The following is a 26,623-nucleotide window of genomic DNA, read 5'->3' on the forward strand; positions in this document are numbered from 1 at the left end:
CAAAGAAACCACTACTAAAGGTCACCAATAAGGAGACTTTCTTGGGCCAAGAAACACAAGCAATGGACATTAGACCGGTGGAAATCTGTACTTTTGGTCTGAGTCCAAAGGTGAGATTTTTGATTCCAACTGCCGTGTCTTTGTGAGACGCAGAGTAGGTGAACGGATGATCTCCGCATGTGTGGTTCCCACTGTAAAGCATGAAGGAGGTGGTGTGATGGTGTTGGGGTGCTTTGCTGGTGACATTGTTGGTGATTTATTTAGAATTCGAGGCACACTTAACCAGCATGGCTACCACAGAATTCTGCAGCGAAATGCCATCCCATCTGGTTTGCGCTTAGTGGGACAATCATTTGCTTTTAAACAGGACAATGACCCAACCCCCTCAGGCTGTGTAAGGGCTATTTGACCAAGAAGAATAGTGATGGAGTGCTGCATCAGATGACTTGGCCTCCACAATCACCCCACCTCAACCCAGTTGGGATGGTTTGGGATGAGTTGGACCGCAGAGTGATGGAAAAGCAACCAAGAAGTGCTCAACATATGTGGGAACTCCTGCAAGAATGTTGGAAAATCATTCCTGGTGAAGCTGGTTGAGAGAATGCCAAGAGTATGCAAAGCTGTCATCAATGCAAAGGATGGCTACTTCGAAAAATCTCAAATGTATTGTAATTTAACTTTTTTTGATTCCATATGTGTTATTTCATAGTTTTGATGTCTTCACTATTATTCTACATTGTAGAAAATAGTAAGAATAAAGGAAAACCCTTGAATGAGTAGGTGTCCAAACTTTTGACTGGTAGTGTAGACAGGTAGGTGTGTGTGTGTGTGTGTGTGTGTGTGTGCCTTTTCCAAATCATGACCAATCAATTGAATTTACAACAGGTGGACTCCAAGTTGTAGAAAAATCTCAAGGATGATCAATGAAACAGGATGCACCTGAGCTCAATTTCAAGTCCCATAGCAAAGCGTCTGAATACTTATGTAAATGGTGTATTTGTTTATTTTTAATACATTTGCGAACACTTCTAAAATCCTGTTTTCGCGTTGTCATTATGGGGTATTGTGTGTAGATTGAGGGAAAACAATGATTTAATCAATTTTAGAATAAGGCTGTAACGTTACAACATTTGGAAAAAGTCAAGGGGTCTGCATAATTTGACTGCACTGTACATGCATAGACTCAAACAAGTGACGGATGTGCTTCAGTTTGCCAGTATTGAGGAAACATACCATCTAAAACAAAATACTATCGTCTGAAAACAGGAGTGACTCAAACCATAACCTGTAAATGCTTTCTGTCCTTCATTCTCAGGTATGCGACCTCCAATGGGTGGCCGAATGCAGATGATGCCTGGACATCACATGATGCGACCTCCCGGTCATCCAATGATGATGCGGCCAATGATGGCACGGCCAGACCGATAAACTCTCCCCGCCTCCCTCAAACACACACTGTGGGTTTGTTCCACATGATCACTAAATCTTATGTTCTCACTTCTCCCCTAAAGTCATTTGATTAGGGAAATCTATGGTTGATTAAGTTGGTCTAAAGCGTTTAATGAAGTCGCTGACAAGTGCCACAGTCCCTTACATATAGCCACTCGATCGTAGGAACATTGTTCATTTTATGTCAAACTACCAAGTAGATTTGAAGGTGAGTAACAGATTCCGTGGAACTAACCTTTTGGCAAATCCCTCCCCACTCTACATCTGTCTCTAGGACTTAACTTTACATAATACTGTTTTGGCCATCTTCCCTTTGCTGTACTCCCACCCATTTTCCCTGGATGGATTTCATTTTTATTATGCTACAGATTTTATAATGATCCCCTCTGCTTATTCCAATTTTCCCTGCTCATCCTTGTTAGTTTGGTGTCTTGGCACATGCTAAAGACAAAACAGGAACATATGAGGTTGTTGTTGAATGTGTTTTTATCATTCACTTAGAGGTGTATTAAGGTCTGTTTTTAGTTGGCAGGACCAGTCGGATGAAGCATTGTATCAACTGTTTATTATTTTGTAAACATTTTTTATGAGCTTATGCTATTGACTGCATTTATTTTATAACGGTCTATTAAACGAAAATTATAACTTATTTGTCTGGTCGATAAGGTTTTCCGTCTCTTTGAACACAGTTATATTTTATATCCCTTGCTGTTCGTTATCAATTCAGCAGATGGCGCTAACGCAATATTTGTGTCAAAGCATGCTATGTCTTATGGGAAAAATACAATTACACAAATTACCCGTGGTGAATAAGGGTCGTTTTTCATTTCGCAGAAGATGAGAGGTGGAGTGGAATGTGAAGAGAATATGCCTATACGCTAGCTAGCTAGCTACAAATAAATAATTTAGCTAGGTTATTCTCACCAACACCGCAATGGCAGGAATAATCAAAAAGCAAATATTGAAACATTTGTCCAGGTAAGAAAGATTGCTAGCTAGCTTGGCTAACGTTAGCTAGCCATCTGCTTTAAGCTTGGATGGGCCAGTTAGGTGTAATACTAGGTAGGCATGTCAACCAAAGATGGCCAGATAGAAGGATATTCATGATTTGTTACACAGCCCACTAGTTGTCTTTTGTGTTGGATAAATCCGCTGGCAATCTCTCAAGCTAGTAGTGCAAGGCTGATGCATAGTCTCGCGTGCGAACGTGGAAGATTTTATCAATGTCAGTCACCTTACATAATGAAACAATACTGCTGACTAAATAAATGAATCCAGCATAATGGTACCATTTCTCAGGAGTGTGACTGTGGAATAGAGCATGAATGGAGTGGAACCTATTATATTTAACGTTACCTTCAAGTGCTCTGCTTGGACCTCATCACCGTCAGTCATTCAACAGACATGCAGACTTCAGGACCGGCCAGCAGTAATTTATAGGCACAATATAAGCTCCTGAATGGGACTTAAACAATTGTGTACAAAATAATTATTTTTTAGAAAAGATTACCGAGTTCCGGACCTGTAGTTACAGCCATCAGTGGAGCCACTCCGTATAGAGAACAATGAAGCTCCGGTGGCTTCAGGACTATTCATAAATTCCTGGTCCTCGTTTGAGTCAGGTTATGAGAGCAATTGCTGACTGGGTGTCATTTCAAGTCAGTGATGAACGGCCATAAGCCCTTCCTTCAGTGTAATTTGTCCTCACAGTGGTTTGAATAACCTGGCATTACACCTCACAAGGATCTCATCATGAGATAGAATTAACATCAGTTGGTGTGCCTGCCTGCTGGAGTGTAGTGCTGCTGCTGTGCTATTTTGTGAAGATGGTCCAATTTTGGGCTTTTGTTGTCACAGATGGGGATGGGCATTTTATATGTTCGTGTACTCCCATTATTTGTTTTCTCTCTCTCGACTACTCAAATAATAAAAATAGGTGTGTCTCGACCACCATTTGCCTCATGCAGCGCGACACATCTCCTTCGCATAGAGTTGATCAGGCTGTTGGTTTTGGGCTGTGGAATGTTATCCCACTCTTCAAGGGCTGTGTGAAGTTTCTGGATATTGGCTGGAACTGGAATACACTGTCGTACACGTTGATCCTGAGCATCCCAAACATGCTCAATGAGGGACATGTCTAATGAGTATGCAGGCCATGGAAGAACTGGGACATTTTCAGCTTTCAGGAATTGTGTAGGGATCCTTGACATGGGGTCGTGCATTATCATGCTGAAACATGAGATGATAGTGGCGGATGAATGACACGACAATGGACGTCGGGATCCCATCACGGCATCTCTGCATTCAAATTGCCATTGATAAAATGCAATTGTGTTCGTTGTCCATAGCATATGCCTGCCCATACCATAACCCCACTGCGCTGCTCTACCTTCTTAATAGCATTATCAACAAGGCAGGTCCTTCAAGCTCTAGTTTTGTCGCACCATCCAGGGAAAATGCAGCAGCTACTCTTTCTGGGGTCTGGCAAAATTAAGGCAGTTATACAATTTGAAAAACATTACAATACATTCATAACAGATTTCACAACACACTAAATGAAGTGTGTGTCCTCAGGCCCCTACTCCACCACATATCTACAACACAAAATCCATGTGTACGTACAGTGAGGGAAAAAAGTATTTGATCCCCTGCTGATTTTGTACGTTTGCCCGCTGAAAAATAAATGATCAGTCTATCATTTTAATGGTAGGTTTATTTGAACAGTGAGAGACAGAATAACAACAAAAAAATCCAGAAAAACGCATGTCAAAAATTTTATAAATTGATTTGCATTTTAATGAGGGAAATAAGTATTTGACCCCTCTGCAAAATATGACTTAGTACTTGGTGGCAAAACTCTTGTTGGCAATCACAGAGGTCAGACGTTTCTTGTAGTTAGCCACCAGGTTTGCACACATCTCAGGAGGGATTTTGTCCCACTCCTCTTTGCAGATCTTCTCCAAGTCATTAAGGTTTCGAGGCTGACGTTTGGCAACTCAAACCTTCAGCTCCCTCCACAGATTTTCTATGGGATTAAGGTCTGGAGACTGGCTAGGCCACTCCAGGATCTTAACGTGCTTCTTCTTGAGCCATTCCTTTGTTGCCTTGGCCGTGTGTTTTGGGTCATTGTCATGCTTGAATACCCATCCACGACCCATTTTCAATGCCCTGGCTGAGGGAAGGAGGTTCTCACCCAAGATTTGTCGGTACATGGCCCCGTCCATCGTCCCTTTGATGCGGTGAAGTTGTCCTGTCCCCTTAGCAGAAAAACACCCCCAAGCATGATGTTTCCACCTCCATGTTTGACGGTGGGGACGATGTTCTTGGGGTCATAGGCAGCATTCCTCCTCCTCCAAACACAACGAGTTGAGTTGATGCCAAAGAGCTCCATTTTGGTCTCATCTGACCACAACACTTTCACCCAGTTGTCCTCTGAATCATTCAGATGTTCATTGGCAAACTTCAGATGGGCATATATATGTGCTTTCTTGAGCAGGGGGACCTTGCGGGCGCTGCAGGATTTCAGTCCTTCACGGCGTAGTGTGTTACCAATTGTTTTCTTGGTGACTATGGTCCCAGCTGCCTTGAGATCATTGACAAGATCCTCCCGTGTAGTTCTGGGCTGATTCCTCACCGTTCTCATGATCATTGCAACTCCACAAGGTGAGATCTTGCATGGAGCCCCAGGCCGAGGGAGATTGAAGTTCTTTTGTGTTTCTTCCATTTGCGAATAATCGCACCAACTGTTGTCACCTTCTCACCAAGCTGCTTGGCGATGGTCTTGTAGCCCATTCCAGCCTTGTGTAGGTCTACAATCTTGTCCCTGACATCCTTGGAGAGCTCTTTGGTCTTGGCCATGGTGGAGAGTTTGGAATCTGATTGATTGATTGATTGCTTCTGTGGACAGGTCTTTTATACAGGTAACAAACTGAGATTAGGAGCACTCCCTTTAAGAGTGTGCTCCTAATCTCAGCTCGTTACCTGTATAAAAGACACCTGGGAGCCAGAAATCTTTCTGATTGAGAGGGGGTCAAATACTTATTTCCCTCATTAAAATGCAAATCAATTTATAACATTTTTGACATGTGTTTTTCTGGATTTTTTTGTTCTTATTCTGTCTCACTGTTCAAATAAACCTACCATTAAAATTATAGACTGATCATTTCTTTGTCAGTGGGCAAATGTACAAAATCAGCAGGGGATCAAATCCTTTTTTCCCTCACTGTACGTGTGTGTGTATAGTGCGTATGTTATCGTGTGTGTATGCATGTGTCTGTGCCTATGTTTGTGTTGCTTCACAGTCCCCGCTGTTCCATAAGGTGTATTTTTATCTGTTTTTTAATATCTGATTCTACTGCTTGCAACCGTTACCTGATGTGGAATAGAGTTCCATGTACGGTTGTGGCCAAAAGTTTTGAGAATGACACAAATATACATATTCACAAAGTCTGCTGCCTCAGTTTATATGATGGCAATTTGCATATACTCCAGAATGTTATGAAGTGATCAGATGAATTGCAATTAATTGCAAAGTCCCTCTTTGCCATGCAAATGAACTGAATCCCCAAAAAACATTTCCACTGCATTTCAGCCCTGCCACAAAAGGACCTGCTGACATCATGTCAGTGATTCTCTCGTTAACACAGGTGTGAGTGTTGACGAGGACAAGGCTGGAGATCACTCTGTCATGCTGATTGAGTTCGAGTAACAGACTGGAAGCTTCAAAAGGAGAGTGGTGCTTGGAATCATTGTTCTTCCTCTGTCAACCATGGGTACCTGCAAGGAAACACGTTCCGTCATCATTGCTTTGCACAAAAAGGGCTTCACAGGCAATAAGATTGCACCTAAATCAACCATTTATTGGATCATCAAGAACTTCGAGGAGAGCGGTTCAATTGTTGTGAAGAAGGCTTCAGGGCGCCCAAGGAAGTCCAGCAAGCGCCAGGACCATCTCCTAAAGTTGATTCAGCTGCGGGATCGGGGCACCACCAGTACAGAGCTTGCTCAGGAATGGCAGCAGGCAGGTGTGAGTGCTAGAGGTCGACCGATTTTATGATTTTTCAACGCCGATACCGATTTATTGGAAGACCCAAAAAAGCCGGCACCGATTAATCGGCCGATTTTATTTAAAAAAAAAAAAGCTTTTGTATGTGTTTTTATTTTATTTGTAATGACAATTACAACAATACTGAATGAACCCTTTTATTTCAACTTAATATAATACATCAATAAAATCAATTTAGCCTCAAGTAAATAATGAAACATGTTCAATTTGGTTTACATAATGCAAAAACAAAGTGTTGGAGAAGAAAGTAAAAGTGCAATATGTGCCATGTAAAAAAGCAAACGTTTAAGTTCCTTGCTCAGAACATGAGAACATATGAAAGCTGGTGGTTCCTTTTAACATGAGTCTTCAATATTCCCAGGTAAGAAGTTTTAGGTTGTAGTTATTATTGGAATTATAGGACTATTTCTCTCTTTTCCATTTTGTATTTCATATACCTTTGGCTATTGGATGTTCTTATAGGCACTTTAGTATTGCCAGTGTAACAGTATAGCTTCCGTTCCTCTTCTCGCCCCTACCTGGGCTCGAACCAGGAACACATCGACAACAGCCACCCTCGAAGCATCGTTACCTATCGCTCCACAAATGTCGCGGCCCTTGCAGAGCAAGGGGAACAACTACTTCAAGGTCTCAGAGCGAGTGACGTCACCAATTGAAACACTATCAGCGCGCACCCCGCTAACTAGCTAGCCATTTCGCATCGGTTACACCAGCCTAATCTCGGGAGTTGATAGGCTTGAAGTCATAAACTACTCAATGCTTGAAGCACAGCGAAGAGCTGCTGGCAAACGCACAAAAGTGCTGTTTGAATGAATGCTTACGAGCCTGCTGCTGCCTACCACCACTCAGTCAGACTGCTCTATCAAATATCAAATCATAGACTTAATTATAACATAATAACACACAGAAATATGAGCCTTAGGTCATTAATATGGTCAAATCCGGAAACTATCATTTCGAAAACAAAACATTTATTCTTTCAAGTGAAATACGGAACCGTTCCGTATTTTATCTAACGGGTGGCATCCATAAGTCTAAATATTCCTGTTACATTGCACAACCTTCAATGTTATATCATAATTACGTAAAATTCTGGCAAATTAGTTTGCAACGAGCCAGGTGGCCGAAACTGTTGCATATACCCTGACTCTGCGTGCAATGAACGCGATAGAAGTGACACAATTTCCCAAGTTTAATATTGCCTGCTGACCTGGATTTCTTTTAACTAAATATGCAGGTTTAAAAAAATATATACTTCTGTGTATTGATTTTAAGAAAGGCATTGATGTTTATGGTTAGGTACATTCGTGCAACGATTGTGCTTTTTTCAAATGCGCTTTTGATAAGTCATCCCTCGTTTGGCGAAGTTGGTCTTCACACAGTTCGCAACGAGCCAGGCGGCCCAAACTGCTGCATATAGTCTACTGTTGCACAGAACGCAAGAGAAGTGACACAATTTCCCTAGTTAAAAGAAATTCATGTGAGCAGGCAATATTAGCTACATATGCAGGTTTAAAAATATATACTTGTGTATTGATTTTAAGGCGTTGATGTTTATGGTTTGGTACACATTGGTGCAACGACAGTGCTTTTTTGCAAATGCGCTTGTTAAATAACCGTTTGACGAAGTAGGCTATGATTCAATGGTAAATTAACAGGCACCGCATCGATTATATGCAACGCAGGACAAGCTAGATAAACTAGTAATATCATCAACCATGTGTAGTTAACTAGTGATTATGTTAAGATTGATTGTTTTTTACAAGATACGTTAAATGCTAGCTAGCATCATACCTTGGCTCCTTGTTGCACTCGCATAACAGGTAGTCAACCTGCCACGCAGTATCCTCGTGGAGTGCAATGTAATCGGCCATGATCGGTGCCCAAAAATGCCGATTACCGATTGTTATGAAAACTTGAAATCGGCCCTAATTAATCAGCCATTCCTATTAATCGGTCGACCTCTAGTGAGTGCATCTGCACGCACAGTGAGGCGAAGACTTTGAGGATGGCCTCGTGTCAAGAAGGGCAGCAAAGAAGCCACTTCTCTCCAGGAAAAACATCAAGGACAGACTGATATTCTGCAAAAGGTATGGGGATTGGACTGCTGAGGACTGGGGTAAAGTCATTTTGTCTCATGAATCCCCTTTCCAATTGTTTGGGGCATCCGGAAAAAGCTTGTCTAGAGAAGACAAGGTGAGCGCTACCATCAGTCCTGTGTCATGCCAACAGTAAAGCATCCTGAGACCATTCATGTGTGGGGTTGCTTCTCAGCCAAGGGAGTGGGCTCACTCACAAGTTTGCCTAAGAACACAGCCATGAATAAAGACTGGTACCAACACATCCTCCGAGAGCAACTTCTCCCAACCATCCAGGAACAGTTTGGTGACGAACAATGCCTTTTCCAGCATGATGGAGCACCTTGCCATAAGGCAAAAGTGATAACTAAGTGGTTCGGGGAACAAAACATCAACATTTTGGGCCCATGGCCAGGAAACTCCCCAGACCTTAATCGCATTGAGAACTTGTGGTCAATCCTCAAGAGGTGGGTGGACAAACAAAAACACACAAATTCTGACAAACTCCAAGCATTGATTATGCAAGAATGGGCTGCCATCAGTCAGGATGTGGCCCAGAAGTTAACTGGGCCAGCATGCCAGGGCGGATTGCAGAGGTCTTGAAAAGAAGGGTCAACACTGCAAATATTGACTCTTTGCATCAACTTCATGTAATAATCAATAAAAGTCTTTGACACTTATGCAATGCTTGTAATTATACTTCAGTATTCCATAGTAACATCTGAAAAAATATCTAAAGACACTGAAGCAGCAAACTTTGGAAATTAATATTTGTGTCATTCTCAAAACTTTTGGCCACGACTGTTGTCATGGCTCTATGTAGTACTGTGCGCCTCCCATAGTCTGTTCTTGACTTGGGGACTGTGAAGAGACCTCTGGTGGCATGTCGTGTGGGGTATACATGGGTGTCTGAGATTTGTGGTAGTTGTTTAAACAGACAGCTCGGTCCTTTCAGCATGTCAATACCTCTCACAAGTACAAGTAGTGGTAAAGTCAATCTCTCCTCCACTTTGAGCCAGGAGAGATTCACATTGTTTGCTCTCTGTGTACATCCAAGGGTCAGCCGTGCAGCCCTGTTCTGAGCCAATTACAGTTTTACTAAGTCCCTCTTTGTAGCACCTGACCACATGTCTGAACAGTTGTCCAGGTACGACAAAACTAGAGCCTGTAGGACCTGCCTTGTTGATAGTGCAGTTAAGAAGGTAGATTAGCGCTTTATTATGGACAGACTTCTCCCCATCTTAGCATTGTATTGTCCCTAATACAATGCTTTTAGATTTTGAAATATTTAGGACTAACTTATTCCTTGCTACCCATTCTGAAACTGAGGCTCTTTGTTAAGTGGCTTTACTCAATGCCAGTGGCATGTCGTTAGTAAAGTTTGAAAAAAGTAAGGGGCCTAGACAGCTGCCCTGGGGAATTCCTGATTCTACCTGGGTTATGTTGCAGAGGCTTCCATTAAAGAACACCCTCTGTGTTCTGTTTGACAGGTAACTCTTTATCCACAATAACGCAGGGGATGTAGAGCCATAACCATGAGTCTTTCCAGGAGTAGACTCTGATCGGTAATGTCAAAAGCCGCACTAAAGTCTAACAAAACAGCCCCCACATTATTTTTATCATCAATTTCTCTCAGCCAATCATCAGTCATTTGTGTAAGTGCTGTGCTTGTTGAATGTCCTTCCCTATAAGCATCCTGAAAGTCTTTTGTTAATTTGTTTACTGTAAAATAGCATTGTATCTGGTCAAAGACAATTTTTCCCAGAACTTTACTAAGGGTTGGTAACAGACTGATTGGTCTGATTTTTGAGCCAGTCAAGGGGGCTTTACTATTCTTAGGTAGCGGAATTTCTTTTGCTTCCCTCCAGGCATGAGGGCACACACTTTCTAGTAGGCTTAAATTGAAGATATGGCAAATAGGAGTGGCAATATCGTCAGCTATTATCCTCAGTAATTTCCCATCAAAGTTGTCAAGTCCTCGGTAGTTTGTCATTGTTGATAGACAACAATAATTTTTTCAGCTCTTTCACACTCACTTTACGTAATTCAAAATGACAATTTTTGTCTTTCATAATTTGGTCAGTTATACTTGGATGTGTAGTGTCAGGGTTTGTTGCTGGTATGTCATGCTTAAGTTTGCTAATCTTGCCAATGAAAAAATCATTAAAGTACTTAGCAATATCAGTCGGTTGGAGGCGGCTTATGGTAGAGAAATTAACATTCAGTTCTCTAGTAACAGCTACGGGGGAGATTCCTGCAGTTAGCATGCCAATTGCACGCTCCCTCAAAGCTTGCATGCTCACTAACAGGGATGTAAACAGACGTGTGCACAAAATGTGAGAGAAATAATCTTTTTGTGCATATGGAAAATTTCTTGGATCTTTTATTTCAGCTCATGAAACATAGGACCAACACTTTACATGTTGCGTTTATATTTTTGTTCAGTATATTTTTGTTCAGCCTAACCAATTCTAAATGGCACTAGCAGTTCGCAAAATAGCTTAAGCTGATTTGTTTCAAAACTGCAGCTTGTTGTTGGAACACATCTTCTTACTTCAGCCAACCAGTCCATTTTGAATTTGTAAAAATAAAATCATTTCACAAGGAATGTAGCCTGTGTATCCCATCAGTTAGATACGTTTTTATATGCATTTATTTCTGTAGGCCTAACGGGAGCTTGTGTGCGCACTCAGCACGCGTGTGGAGAGAGCGTTGCTAACGCAATTGAGTGAATGAGACACTGAGGGGAAAGGGAATTTAGGGAGAAGAACAGTGTGATGCTTGGAATAGATTAGAGACGGTTACTCATACTGTCGTGGTTGTGTGTATCAGACAATAGCCATAGGGAAGGCTAGGCTGCATCCCACTTATTGAAGCCACTACGTAGGCTTACAAAGTCATCTGTCTTTAAATGTAGCCTACAGTTGCACACCTTTGCATTTAGAGTGACGTAGAAGCGTCAAGCTTTTGTTTGCAGCAATACCGGTTTAGGTCTAACTCTGACAGTTCTCTCTCTTCTTGCATGCCTGGCAATTACTCTCACTCTCTGTCAGTAAGGGCAGGGTTTTTGTGGTGAAATTTGTTGAGAGCTCACTCAGCTCCGCTGTATGGGGCAAAGGCTAAGAGGCATTGGCTTAACTCCAGTATGCCAGTTTGACACATTTTTTGCTTAGCTCTGTTGCTCCAATTGTGGTGACTGTTAAATAAATCAGATTGTTTAAGAGCAAATTCACAATAGCATTGAGAGCATACTGTAGCCTCTCAATTGCATTCTGACAAATGGTAAATATCCTAACCTTTTTTCCCTGTTATGGGACAAAATTAGAATTATGGCTTATTCATTGATTTTGTCTTTGGTAATTAGCCTGAAGAGCTCCGGGTCTTCTATCCAACTGACGCTTCTCCCTCCCTGTACTATCGACATTCGCTATCACTATCAGCACTAACTATCAGCTGTGGAAGACCACTGCCTAAGTCAAGACCTGCAACCCTACATTTTGTTTTGTTTTTCAAGCTTCTTTGAGATTCTCTTTGTAACGAAAAGCGGGAAATAAAATACATCTGTTATTATTGGTAATTGTATTCAGCCTTTGGTGTGGCTTAGGGCTTTATTTCGCCAGAGACACAATGTTGCTTTGGACTGTAGCTTCTTCAAGACTGCGAGTGCATGAGTATGACACATGGCCTGCATTAGGTATGACTGTTTCATTCCCCCTCCTTACATAAACTATAATAAGGACTTGTCAGAAAACATAAGAGAAACTGTGCTAGAATAGAATAGCTAGCCTTGCCGTTTCAGTGCTGCAAGTGTTTGGAAGATGCAGACATCATGTATGAGTTTGTCCTCTAGGTCAGTTCCATGTTACCCACTCAGCAACTCCCTGGCCCTGCGGAACTGCCCAACCCAGTCAGCTGTCTTGTTGTGGAACTGTTTTGTTGGCCAAACTGAGTGGAGGTCAACATCAGTGCTCAATTCTGTTATTTCCACCCAATCCATTCCTTAACTCTCACTCAATCATGGTCTTTCTCTGGGAAGAATGACAACAGAATCAAAATCACCAGGCTCAACCAAGCGCTGGACATATCACCGCTAGTGACAGGCTCTGTTACTGATATGACCGGGAGCCCTGTTTTGGTTGTGCATATCATATAAAACAGGAAGATAACATCTTGGCCTAAAATTGACCAAATCTAGGCCCTAAGTTGTGGCAAAATATCTGTAGAAAGGGATATGACAAGTGTTAAATCTTGGCTATAACAAAATGTTGCTTTTTAAAGATTTTTTGACCTTTCCATGTTCCTCAGCAATATTCCTTGTCTTCAACCCTATTGGACATGAGACTATTGAAAACACTGACTAGCAATGTACTGAAAACAGTTAAACAGCATCCTTTCCAGCTCCTCATGAGTTATTCTGGAGGATTTTGATTTTGAGAAGAGGGAGGATTGACATACTTCCCTGGATTTTACATGGGGCCTGTGAAACACTCGAGTTGTGTTCAAAGCTTAACCCTCAGGTTGTTTGTGTGGACTTCATGGTGGACTCCCACACACTGTAGTACTAGACAGGAGCTGCTCTCCCACAGCAAGCGTTAATGGGGTGCTCAGCAGTGTGTGGCTGGTTGGCTTCCCTCTGAGAATGCCCTGAAGTACCGTAAATTCCGGACTATAAGCCGCAACTTTTTTCCCAGCTTTGAACCGCGCGGTTTAAACAATGACGCGGCTAATATATGGATTTTTCCCGCTTTCAATTTTTTTTTCAAAAAAAAAAACACATTCTGTGACGTGCTCAGTTTTTTGGCGGCATGAAGCTTTCATTAGACCAATGAAATTGCCGAACGGGTTAAGGTCAAACAACTTTATGTTTACTGTTTAGATTAAATCGAGCGCTCTCAAACTTCCCATCATTCTGATTACGGTAGTCATTTTGTCACCCTCATCATGGCAAAGACACGGAGAAATGCATATGGTGCAGCTTTCAAGTTGAAGGCGATTGATCTGGCTGTTGGAAAAGGAAATAGAGCTGCTGCACGGGAGCTTGGTCTTAATGAGTCGATGATAAGACGTTGGAAACAGCAGCGTGAGGAATTGACTCAGTGCAAAAAGACAACTAAAGCTTACTGCTAATTTTTTGTTACAAGCCGTGTTTCGTTAAAGCCTATTTATTTTTGTTACAAGCCGTGTTTCGTTAAAGCCTATTTATTTTTGTTACAAGCCGTGTTTCGTTAAAGCCTGTGTAAAGTTAATTTGTTTCAATGTACCGGTAGGCACCTGCGGCTTATAGACATGTGCGGCTTATTTATGTTCAAAATAATATTTTTTTTCAAATTCAGTGGCTTATATTCAGGTGCGCTTAATAGTCCGGAAATTACGGTAGACGTCTGTTATGAAGGGATTTGAGAGGCTAGTTAAGGACCATATCTCCTCCATCTTACCTGACACCCTAGATCCACAACAATTTGGATACCACCCCAACAGATTAATGGATGACGCAATGGACATTGCACACTGCCCTAACCCACCTGGACATACCTATCTAAGAATGATGTTCATCGACTACAGTTCAGCCTTCAACACCATAGTGCCCCTCCAAGCTCATCACTAAGCTCAGGGCCCTGGGTCTGAACCCCTCCATGTGCAACTGGGTCCTGGACTTCCTGACGGGCCAACCCCAGGTGGTGAAGTTGGGCAACAACACCTCTGCCACGCTGATCCTCAACACGGTAGCCCCACAGGGGTGCATGCTCAGCCCCCTCCTGTACTTCCTGTTCACCCATGACGGCGTAGCCATGCACATTTCCAACTCAATCATCAACTTTGCTGACGACGTTGTTGGCCTGATTACCAACAACAATGTGACAGCTTACAGGGAGGAGGTGAGAGACCTGGCAGAGTGGTGCCAGGAAAATAACCTCTCCCTCAATGTCAACAAAAGGAAGGAGCTGATTGTGGACTACAGGAGACATCAGAGAGAGCACGCCCCAATCCACATCGACGGGCCGCAGTGGAGAGGGTCAAAAGCTTCAAGTTCCTTTGCATGGACTTCACTGAGGACCTGAAATTATCCCTTCACACCTACAGTGTGGTGAAGGCACAACAGCGCCTCTTCAACCTCAGGAGGCTGAAGAAATTCGACTTGGCCCCTAAGACCGTCAAACTTCTACAGATCCACCATTGAGAGCATTCTGTCCAGATGTATCACCGCCTGGTATGGCATTTGCATTGTCCGCAACCGCAGGGCTCCCCAGAGAGTGGTGCGGTCAGCTGCTAAACTGTGTACGCAACCATTAAAATTTGAGTTAGCATAGGATCTCTGCAGGCTATGATCACATCTGTGAGTGATCACTGTCCATGATGTGCCTTGATGCTGGTTGATGGACAAGGGAAGCTCACTTTGGTATGATGACAGCTCACTTTGGAACTAAAACATGGTTTTACTCAGCATTTTTCATACTGACTGGTAGATGGCTTGAAACCTTATTTTTTTAATCAAAGACAAATAACACTTTTCCAGGATACATTTTGTTCTCCCTTTCATTCATAGCCAGGCCATTATGGGTTGAATAAGCCCTCGAATTGTTGTACCTCAAAACAATGCTAATCCCCAAAACATTGCTGTGGCCTAGTTTTAATGAATACCCTGATGGTCTGTGTGGTGTTCGACTACAGACTATTTATTCTTTTCACCAGAATATATTAAAATGCACGGCATTGTTAAAAGGGTTGGATCCCCAAATAGGACGTGTTGGATGCTGTGTTTTGAATATGTTTTTTTTCTTCTCTTCTCATTATTGATCTGGGTTAGTGTACATCAAAGCTACTGAGTGTGCAGGCTTTTGTCCAGCCCTGCTCTAAAGGTTGGAACAAAACCATGCATACCCAGTAGCTCTCCAGGAGGCAGTGTAATAATATAATTTATTCAACTTTTAAAGCGCTATTCATTAGATAAAGAAATCTCAAAGCGCTGTAAAGCAACATCAAAAAGCAAGCTATTTAAAAACAAGATCATTAATCATCATGTGTTGCTCAAGAGACTGAAGGTTGAGAAAGTTCATGGCTTGATTGAGGTCAGCGGAGGGAGGAGGAGGTCAAAGGGGAGACGTGTAGGGTAACAGTCTATTTTCAGACATGGACATTTCTTTATGGGTTGTGAAAGTAGTCCTTTAACCTAATAAAAACAGTTCTGTAAGAATGGGGTTTGTGCAGTAGGCCTAATGCATTATCGCAGTTTATTGGCTAAATGCCTGGCCTGACATTATTGTTCTTCTCAGACCATATTTATTATATTATATTTCACAACTCAAACTTTGATTACAAAATATATCAGTTGGTGTAGCACTTGCGAGGCACAGCTGAGCATAAATTGCAATAATTTGCTTTTTTATTTTACTGGACTGATGGTACCTGCATCTGATGGTCATGGTGCTTTCAAGACAACTGGGAACACAGAAAAAAAAAACGAGGTCAAATCATGACGTCAGTGATCTTCAGGTCAGAAAGTCAGTTTCCGACTTGGAATTCCGAGTTGGATGACCATTAAAAATGATTTTTCCCAGTCGAATCTAGTTTTTTCAGAGTTCCCAGTTGTTTTGAACACGGCATTAGTCTCAGCGGAGGGAGGGAGAGAGCAGCAGAGGGTCCGCCTCTCATTTTACATTTTTTTACATTTACGTCATTTAGCAACGCTCTTATCCAGAGCGACTTACAAATGGTCCCTGTTCTGTCCTTCCTGTCCTCCGGTGAGACTGACCAGAGAGAGGGGACACCGTCTTCCACCTGATAGCAAAATTCAAGTCGCACCGTATTTGCCTCATGCTTAAATTCCTGTTGTTCCTATGACCAGAGAAAGTTAAATATTCCTCGAAGTTAAAATAAACACAACGAACTGCTAATAATAATAATAAAAACACAGGGCTATCGATACACTCAGCTACTCATACATTGTAGCTCCAGCACGAGCGGAAATAGGGAGAGGCGCGTTTTTAATAGTGTTGAATAAAAACACTGATAGTGCTGAATAAAAAAATTCAACATCAACTCATAAAAACAGCAGCTCTTTGCTGTATTCTTTGGCACTCGCTCCGTGGTCATGGTTTTAAGTTATTAAGTCTTACGTAGGCTAGTATTAAACTGCTGTGGCCGGGGGTCGTGGAAGCTTTGAGCTATCTAATTGACCAGCGCAGTAGGCACACTCGATTTAGCCGCATATCTCCCAGTCCGCCGGGTAGGCGGAGTTTGTCTTTTTAACAAATTAAATGGTTTAAAATGGGAACACTTTGCTTACCCACTGCGCAGGGCTTCTGAATCAAGTGCACCTTCCGCCAACAGTGCAACCCCTACCCCAAAAAAGGAGCACAAGCCTTTATCACAGCCATTATCGTTGGCTTTTCTACAGAAATGTTTGATGATCGACTAGGAATGCCTTGAAGATCGACCAGTCGATTGCGATCGACCAGTTGGTGACCACTTCTTCTAGAGTCTAAATTAAAGCTAAGAGCCTATACTTTTGAGAAATTAAGGCGTATATAAATTTTTCTACAATTTTCCATCTTAAAAGTGTGGAATAAGCAAAGGCTTTGATTTCTGGTCAAACAGATGGAAATGGGGTCTTAGACAACATCTGCCGGAAAAGCTCAAACATTGCCTTGTGATTGGGAAAAACATCGATAGTGACATATCGCAATATTATTTTGGGATGAAATTATATCGATATTTGATTGGTTTGTAGCTAGCGCTAGTTGGCTGTACCTGCGCCAAAACCCTGGTATTTTTCATCCTATATCTTGTTTTCCATCAAATTTGTATACTGACCCAACATATTTTCAGCACTTTTATTTATCTGAATGATCAAAACTCGTTTTCTCATGTTCTCTTGTCTCTCTGCAGCAGACATATAGTGAGCAATATGTTTGGAATATCAAATCACAATAAAAATGCAGTATCAAATCGCAATACATACAGAATTGTGAGAATCGCATTGCATATTGTATCGGCACCTAAGTATCATGATAATATTGTATTGTGAGGTCCCTGGTGGCATTCTTCTCGTATCCCAAAATTGAGATCCGTAACCGAATAGGATTCATTAAATTCTTACCCGTAACCTATCTCGGACAAGATCCGGGCATTACATTTTTTAAAATAAATATCCAATTCGGATCCGAGGTGATCCAGATCCGACTAGGGTGACCACATGTCCCGGATTGTGCAGGACAGTCCCGGATTTTGGTTCTGCATCCCGTAACCAAACAATCATGTCCCGCATTTTATCAACAAATTCAGACACCAGTCATTTAGAATAAAAGGTTAATTTGTCCCGTATTTCAATCATACATTCCGACCTGTCCCTTGCAGTCACGTTGCGCTTATGAAAATACATATATCATAAGGATGTGGTAGACTAAGCCTACTGGTGAAGCCCAGTTCTCCAGTTGTTGTTGAGATCTGATATTCTGCGCAGCGCAAGACCAAAGTAAGGTCATTGGCCTATCGCCAGCCAATCATATTTCTCAAACCTTTTCGGGCTTAATTTCAGCCAAACTTGGAGAGGACAGTTAGGCCTAATAACTTACAAAAATTAATTTCCTTTATATGAACATTAACTCAGTAAAATCTTAGACATTTTTGCATTTTATATTTTGGTTCAGTATAAATAACAGTAGACTGACATATGTAATTTCATCAAACTTTTGAGGCTCACGATGCTCATTCAACAAATGTTATGCTACTTCACTAAATCCCGCTTTAAGAGTCTCCCTTCCTAACGGTTTTACATTGACTGAGACCATCCAGAAATTTCCTTGGCTAAATATTTGCAGATTTTGTGGTCTCCCATTTCTGCATCACCAAATTTTGCGCAGGCAAAAGAGTAAGCTAGGTGTGATTCAATTGCTAATTCGTTGCACGGACTGCAGAAGCCTCACTCCGACACATCTCACAATGGTGCTTGTTTAGTAAAGTTTAGATCAAAGCTGAATCAATGTCTTGTAAGATCACATAATGATTAATTTGTATTTGACATACAGTGGGAGAAAAAGTATTTGATCCCCTGCTGATTTTGTACGTTTGCCCACTTACAAAGAAATGATCAGTCTATAATTTTAATAGTAGGTTTATTTGAACAGTGAGAGACAGAATAACAACAAACAAATCAAGAAAAACGCATGTCAAAAATGTTATTAAATGATTTGCATTTTAATGAGGGAAATAAGTACACTGCTCAAAAAAATAAAGGGAACACTTAAACAACACAATGTAACTCAAAGTCAATCACACTTCTGTGAAATCAAACTGTCCACTTAGGAAGCAACACTGATTGACAATAAATTTCACATGCTGTTGTGCAAATGGAATAGACAACAGGTGGAAATTATAGGCAATTAGCAAGACACCCCCAATAAAGGAGTGGTTCTGCAGGTGGTAACCACAGACCACTTCTCAGTTCCTATGCTTCCTGGCTGATGTTTTGGTCACTTTTGAATGCTGGCGGTGCTTTCACTCTAGTGGTAGCATGAGACGGAGTCTACAGCCCACACAAGTGGCTCAGGTAGTGCAACTCATCCAGGATGGCACATCAATGCGAGCTGTGGCAAGAAGGTTTGCTGTGTCTGTCAGCGTAGTGTCCAGAGCATGGAGCCGCTACCAGGAGACAGGCCAGTACATCAGGAGACGTGGAGGAGGCCGTAGGAGGGCAACAACCCAGCAGCAGGACCGCTACCTCCGCCTTTGTGCCAGGAGAAGCACTGCCAGAGCCCTGCAAAATGACCTCCAGCAGGCCACAAATGTGCATGTGTCTGCTCAAACGGTCAGAAACAGACTCCATGGGGGTGGTATGAGGGCCCGACGTCCACAGGTGGGGGTTGTGCTTACAGCCCAACACCGTGCAGGACGTTTGGCATTTGCCAGAGAACACCAAGATTGGCAAATTCGCCACTGGCGCCCTGTGCTCTTCACAGATGAAAGCAGGTTCACACTGAGCACATGTGACACAGTTTGGAGACGCCGTGGAGAACGTTCTGCTGCCTGCAACATCCTCCAGCATGACCGGTTTGGCGGTGGGTCAGTCATAGTGTGGGGTGGCATTTCTTTGGGGGGCCGCACAGCCCTCCATGTGCTCACCAAAGGTAGCCTGACTGCCATTAGGTACCGAGATGAGATCCTCAGACCCCTTGTGAGACCATATGCTGGTGCGGTTGGCCCTGGGTTCCTCCTAATGCAAGACAAAGCTAGACCTCATGTGGCTGGAGTGTGTCAGCAGTTCCTGCAAGAGGAAGGCATTGATGCTATGGACTGGCCCGCCCGTTCCCCAGACCTGAATCCAATTGAGCACATCTGGGACATCATGTCTCGCTCCATCCACCAACGCCACGTTGCACCACAGACTGTCCAGGAGTTGGCGGATGCTTTAGTCCAGGTCTGGGAGGAGATCCCTCAGGAGACCATCCGCCCCCTCATCAGGAGCATGTCCAGGCGTTGTAGGGAGGTCATACAGGCACGTGGGGGCCACACACACTACTGAGCCTCATTTTGACTTGTTTTAAGGACATTGTGTGACTCCAAATCCAGACCTCCATGGGTTGATAAATTGGATTTCCATTGATTATTCTTGTGTGATTTTGTTGTCAGCACATTCAACTATGTAAAGAAAAAAGTATTTAATAAGATTATTTCCTTCATTCAGATCTAGGATGTGTTGTTTAAGTGTTCCCTTTATTTTTTGAGCAGTATATTTGACCCCTCTGCAAAACATTACTTAGCACTTGGTGGCAAAACCCTTGTTGGCAATCACAGAGGTCAGACGTTGCTTGTAGTTGGCCACCAGGTTTGCACACATCTCAGGAGGGATTTTGTCCCACTCCTCTTTGCAGATCTTCTCCAAGTCATTAAGGTTTCGAGGCTGACGTTTGGCAACTCGAACCTTCAGCTCCCTCCACAGATTTTCTATGAGATTAAGGTCTGGAGACTGGCTAGGCCACTCCAGGACCTTAATGTGCTTCTTCTTGAGCCACACCTTTGTTGCCTTGGCCGTGTGTTTTGGGTCATTGTCATGCTGGAATACCCATCCACGACCCATTTTCAATGCCCTGGCTGAGGGAAGGAGGTTCTCACCCAAGATTTGATGGTACATGGCCCCGTCCATCATCCATCCCTTTGATGCGGTGAAGTTGTCCTGTCCCCTTAGCAGAAAAACGCCCCCAAAGCATAATGTTTCCACCTCCATGTTTGACGGTGGAGATGGTGTTCTTGGGGTCATAGGCAGCATTCCTCCTCCTCCAAACACGGCGAGTTGAGTTGATGTCAAAGAGCTCCATTTTGGTCTCATCTGACCACAACCCTTTAACCAGTTGTCCTCTGAGTCATTCAGATGTTCATTGGCAAACTTCAGACGGGCATGTATATGTATTCTTGAGCAGGGTGACCTTGCGGGCGCTGCAGAATTTCAGTCCTTCACGGCGTAGTGTGTTACCAATTGTTTTCTTGGTGACTATCGTCCCAGCTGCCTTGAGATCATTGACAAGACCCTCCCGTGTAGTTCTGGGCTGATTCCTCACCTTTCTCATGATCATTGCAACTCCACGAGGTGAGATCTTGCATGGAGCCCCAGGCCGAGGGATATTGACAGTTCTTTTGTGTTTCTTCCATTTGCGAATAATCACACCAAATGTTGTCACATTTTACATTTTAGTCATTTAGCAGACACTCTTATCCAGAGCGAGTCACCTTCTCACCAAGCTGCTTGGCGATGGTCTTGTAGCCCATTCCAGCCTTGTGTAGGTCTACAATCTTGTCCCTGACATCCTTGGAGAGCTCTTTGGTCTTGGCCATGGTGGAGAGTTTGGAATCTGATTGATTGATTGCGTCTGTGGACAGGTGTCTTTTTTACAGGTAGCAAGCTGCTGTTAGGAGCACTCCCTTTAAGAGAAACCAAGATTTTTTTAGTCGAGCGATTAAAAAAAAATATATCTCATGGTGTACAAGTCAGCTGTCTGATTCGCGACTGTCTGAGTGGACTAATCCATTGTGAGGCCCTGCCGGATGGCACAGTCCATCATTCTAAGACGTGCTACTAAAATTCTATATGGTTATATTACGTAAGAACAATGGTGCAACACTAATAAAATGAATATTTTATAACAATGCGCTTTCTCCCGGTTTGGATAGGGGTCGCTGTCCGCGGTTCTGTAACACCTCAGTGCGCTGTTGAATTGGCGCCTTTTCCTAGACAACGTTGCTATGTGTAAAAAAGTTAACCAGCATATTGGTGTTGAAAACAATGAGGCAGCTGCAGAATGAGGAGACGAGAAAAACAGCCCTTGCCTTATTGTCTAAGAAAAGTGAGCAGAGAGGAAACCCCAACTTAATTAGGTTTATAATCAACTCTTAAATGTGCCTGGCTTTATGACCGTTTGAGTGTTTTAATAGCCTACTGATTCCTTGAGCAGTAAGCCTCACCCAACTACAGTGCCTTGCAAAAGTATTTACCCCCCTTGGCATTTGTCCTATTTTGTTGCATTACAACCTGTAATTTAAAATGATTTTTATTTGGATTTCATTTAATGAACATACACAAAATAGTCCAAATTGGTGAAGTGAAAAAATAAATAAAACTTGTTTCAAAGAACTCTAAAAAATAAAAAACAGAAAAGTGGTGAGTAGATATGTATTCACCCCCTTTGCTATGAAGCCCCTAAATAAGATCGGGTGCAACCAATTACCTTCAAAGTCACATAATTAAATAAATAGATTGCACACTTTAAGTGTCACATGATCTGTCACATGATCTCAGTATATATACACCTGTTCTGAAAGCGAGCGGCACCATGAAGGTATTTTAAATGTGGACACCCTTGAACCGACCCCAAAACATGTCCGAAGAGAGATCGAATCAGCTCCAAATTGGGTCGGGTCTGTATCCGACCCAAATGGATTTGAAATATAAAAAATTCAGCTTTATTGCCGCACAATCCAGGGAAATTGTTTTGACTAGCCTGGCAGTGAACTTTAACATGCATTTTCGGTTGTATCTAAAATAGGCTCATTGATTTGTGGTCTACAGCTTAGTATTTTTACAAGGACATCCCTATAGTTAGATATTGAATATTTGAGTAGGATGAAAAAAATTGAAAGAATATGGCACCACAACAAACCTGCCAAGAGAGGGCCGCCCACCAAAAGTCACAGACCAGGCAAGGAAGGCATTAATCAGAGAGGCAACAAAGATAACCCTGAAGGAGCTGCAAAGCTCCACAGCAGAGATTGGAGTATCTGTCCATAGGACCACTTTAAGCCGTACACTCCACAAAGCTGGATTTTACGGAAGAGTGTCCAGAAAAAAGCCATTGCTTAAAGAAAAAAATAAGCAAACACGTTTGGTGTTCGCCAAAAGGCATATGGGAGACAGTACTCTGGTCAGATGAGATTAAAATGGAGCTTTTTGGCCATGAAGGAAAACACTATGTCTGGCACAAAGCCAGCACCTCTCATCACCCCGAGAACACCATCCCCACAGTGAAGCATGGTGATGGCAGCATCATGCTGTGGGGATGTTTTTCATCGGCAGGGACTGGGAAACTGGTCAGAATGGAAGGAACGATGGATGGTGCTAAATACAGGGAAATTCTTGAGGGAAACCTGTTTCAGTCTTCCAGAGATTTGAGTCTGGGACGGAGGTTCATCTTCCAGCAGGACAATGACCCTAAGCATACTGTTAAAGCAACACCCAAGTGGTTTAAGGGGAAACATTTAAATGTCTTGGAATGGCCTAGTCAAAGCCCAGACATCAATCCAATTGAGAATCTGTGGTATGACTTAAAGATTGCTGTACACCAGCAGGAACCCATCCAACTTGAAGGAGCTGGAACAGTTTTGCCTTGAAGAATGGGCAACAATCCCAGTGGCTAGATGTAAGTTTATAGAGACATATCCCAAGAGACTTGCAGCTGTAATTGCTGCAAAAGGTGGATTTACAAAGTATTGACTTTGGGGGGGTGAATAGTTATGCACACTCAAGTTTTCAGTTATTTTGTCTTATTTCCTGTTTGTTTCACGATAAAAAATAATTTGCATCTTCAAAGTGTTGTGTAAATTAAATGATACAAACCCCCAAAAAACAACAAAATAGGAAAAATGCAAAGGGGGTGAATACTTTCGCAAGGCACTGTACAGTCGTGGCCAAAGGTTTTGAGAATGACACAAATATTAATTTCCACAAAGTTTGCTGTTTCAGTGTCTTTAGATATTTTTGTCAGATGTTACTATGGAATACTGAAGTACAATTACAAGCGTTTCATAAGTGTCAAAGGCTTTTATTGATTATTACATGAAGTTGATGCAAAGAGTCAATATTTGCAGTGTTGACCCTTCTTTTTCAAGACCTCTGCAATCTGCCCTGGCATGCTGTCAATTAACTTCTGGGCCACATCCTGACTGATGGCAGCCCATTCTTGCATAATCAATGTTTGTCAGAATTTGTGGGTTTTTGTTTGTCCACCTGCCTATGGAGAATTGAACACAAGTTCTCAATGGGATTAAGGTCTGGGGAGTTTCCTGGCCATGGACCCAAGATATCAATGTTTTGTTCCCCGAGCCACTTAGTTATCACTTTTTTCCTTCTGGCAAGGTGCTCCATCATGCTGGAAAAGGCATTGTTCGTCACCAAACTGTTCCTGGATGGTTGGGAGAAGTTGCTCTCGGAGGATGTGTTGGTACCAGTCTTTATTCATGGCTGTGCTCTTAGGCAAAATTGTGAGTGAGCCCACTCCCTTGACTGAGAAGCAACCCCACACATGAATGGTCTCAGGATGCTTTACTGTTGGCATGACAAATGGACTGATGGTAGCGCTCACCTTGTCTTCTCCGGACAAGCTTTTTTCCAGATGCCCCAAACAATCGGAAAGGGGATTCATCAGAGAAAATGACTTTACCCCAGTCCTCAGCAGTCCAATCCCTGTACCTTTTGCAGAATATCAGTCTATTCATGATGTTTTTCCTGGATAGAAGTGGCTTCTTTGCTGCCCTTCTTGACACCAGGCCATCCAAAAGTCTTCGCCTCACTGTGCGGCCTGGTGTCGGGTCTGTATCCGACCCAAATGGATTTGAAATATAAAAAATTCAGCTTTATTGCCGCACAATCCAGGGAAATTGTTTTGACTAGCCTGGCAGTGAACTTTAACATGCATTTTCGGTTGTATCTAAAATAGGCTCATTGATTTGTGGTCTACAGCTTAGTATTTTTACAAGGACATCCCTATAGTTAGATATTGAATATTTGAGTAGGATGATTTTTTTTTTGTGATCAACGCATGCTGAGAGCAGCGAATAGTTGTATCCTAATATTTTGTAGGTCTATTCTTTTTCTGAGCAACATTACAATATAGCATATTTAACTGTTTTGATCAACACTGATTTAGACTAAAGGTAGGATATATAGTCTGACCAGAAAGCTTCAAAATCAATTTAGAAAGTATTCACACCCGTTGACTTTTACCACTTTTGTTTTTACAGCCTGCATTTAAAATGAATTATATAGAGATTTTGTGCCACTGATTTACTAAACACAATACCCCATAATGTCAAAGTGGAATTATGTTTTTAGAAATGTTCACAAATCCATTCAAATGAAAAGCTGAAGTGTCTTGAGGGAAGATAATGAAAGTTCACATAAGTAAAAAAAAGGTAGACCTACTAATTCGTGTTTTTACTGATATTAAGTTTATGAATTATTAAGTGATTCAAACATGGGATTCTGTTGATTTAATCAGTAACGAAATTACAGAAAAATCAATAATGGAATTATTGCAATTGAAGAGGCTACAATGGGAAATCCATAGTAGTCACAAACCACAGTTGGGTGACCTGCTACTGTCCTCCCTTCCACTGACATACTGTTATGTTCAGCTCATAACTGTTTTCTTTCTGTCTTGTGGTAAAAGCAAGGCTGTAAAAACAGTCTAGACAACCCTTCACTCTCCCTCGCTCTCTCTGCCGCTCTCTCTCTTCTCTCGCTCTTCTCTCTGTCCTGTTTAATGTCACCTCTCCCAGCTCTTACTGACACCTACCATGACACCTACCACCTACCCTCTTAACATTTACTCCAACAAGCGTCCTTTCCCACTGAACCAATCATAGAGGTTTGTTTCACAAGTTTGGGCAGCACAATACAGTACAGTAGAGCACAGTACAGAACAGTAAAGGAAACAAAACTTGAGTACAGTAGAGCACATGAGTAAAGTACAGTATAATGTACTGTACTGAACATATTTACTGTACTGTGCTCTACTGGGATGTCCAAACCTCTGACACATAGATGGTTATGATTGGTTTAGATTTGGTCTGGTCCGGACCAACCAAATGTGGTCTTGTTTAGGGGCGGAGCTCATTAGAATAATAGCCAGTGTTTAGAATAATATACAAAATAAGGATATTGTATATTTTTACCTATGTGTACCTATTCAGGATACATCCCCATGAAGAGAATTCCATTCATATTCATAATTATGCATTTCTGTATAGTACAGATGAAGGACCCCTGATGTAATTCCGTTCCACTTCACCTAATACTGTAGTTCATTAACCAAAATATATTTTTTTCAAACTCAAGGTGTCATGTCATAGCTGACACCCCATTCTTTCTGCAGACATCTTTGAATCATAATTCAGAGCAGATATGTAACCGTTTTGGGAAAACGCGGTCGCATAAATAAACTGAGGGAGATTTTACTTCAGTTCTGTTACCAAACTGTGCATCTGCACAGTTCTTCCAGTAAATGTGTTAGAATTGTATGGTTTGTTTAACTTTGAAATCAATGGGGTTTTTGTGGCATACATTTTAAAGTGAGAAATCTGTCAAAGCATAATACAATTTCCGTGGAATTGCGCTACAGCTGATGACTGATAACAGGCATGCTCCTGTACTGGCAGGCTAATTCAAATCTCGTTGGACTTCGGTTGATGCTCTACGTTATGCTGGTATCTCAGCTTTCCAAATGTAGCCCTCTCATTAATAAAGTCATGCTGTTGGAACTTGCTATAT

General features: G+C 42.1%; 1 protein-coding gene across 1 annotated transcript in view; it reads left to right on the forward strand.

Annotated features, from left to right (window-relative positions):
- The window catches only part of LOC115168137 (UHRF1-binding protein 1), a 58,586-nt gene that overhangs the window by 3,022 nt on the left and 28,941 nt on the right, over positions 1 to 26,623 (forward strand). The window contains exon 6 of the mRNA XM_029723108.1: positions 1,316 to 2,427. Within this exon, the coding sequence (XP_029578968.1) occupies positions 2,384 to 2,427 (44 nt within the window). The 5' untranslated portion in view covers positions 1,316 to 2,383. The remainder of the gene's footprint in view (positions 1 to 1,315; positions 2,428 to 26,623) is intronic.

Source organism: Salmo trutta, chromosome 30 (genome assembly GCF_901001165.1).
Source record: "Salmo trutta chromosome 30, fSalTru1.1, whole genome shotgun sequence".
NCBI lineage: Eukaryota > Metazoa > Chordata > Actinopteri > Salmoniformes > Salmonidae > Salmo > Salmo trutta.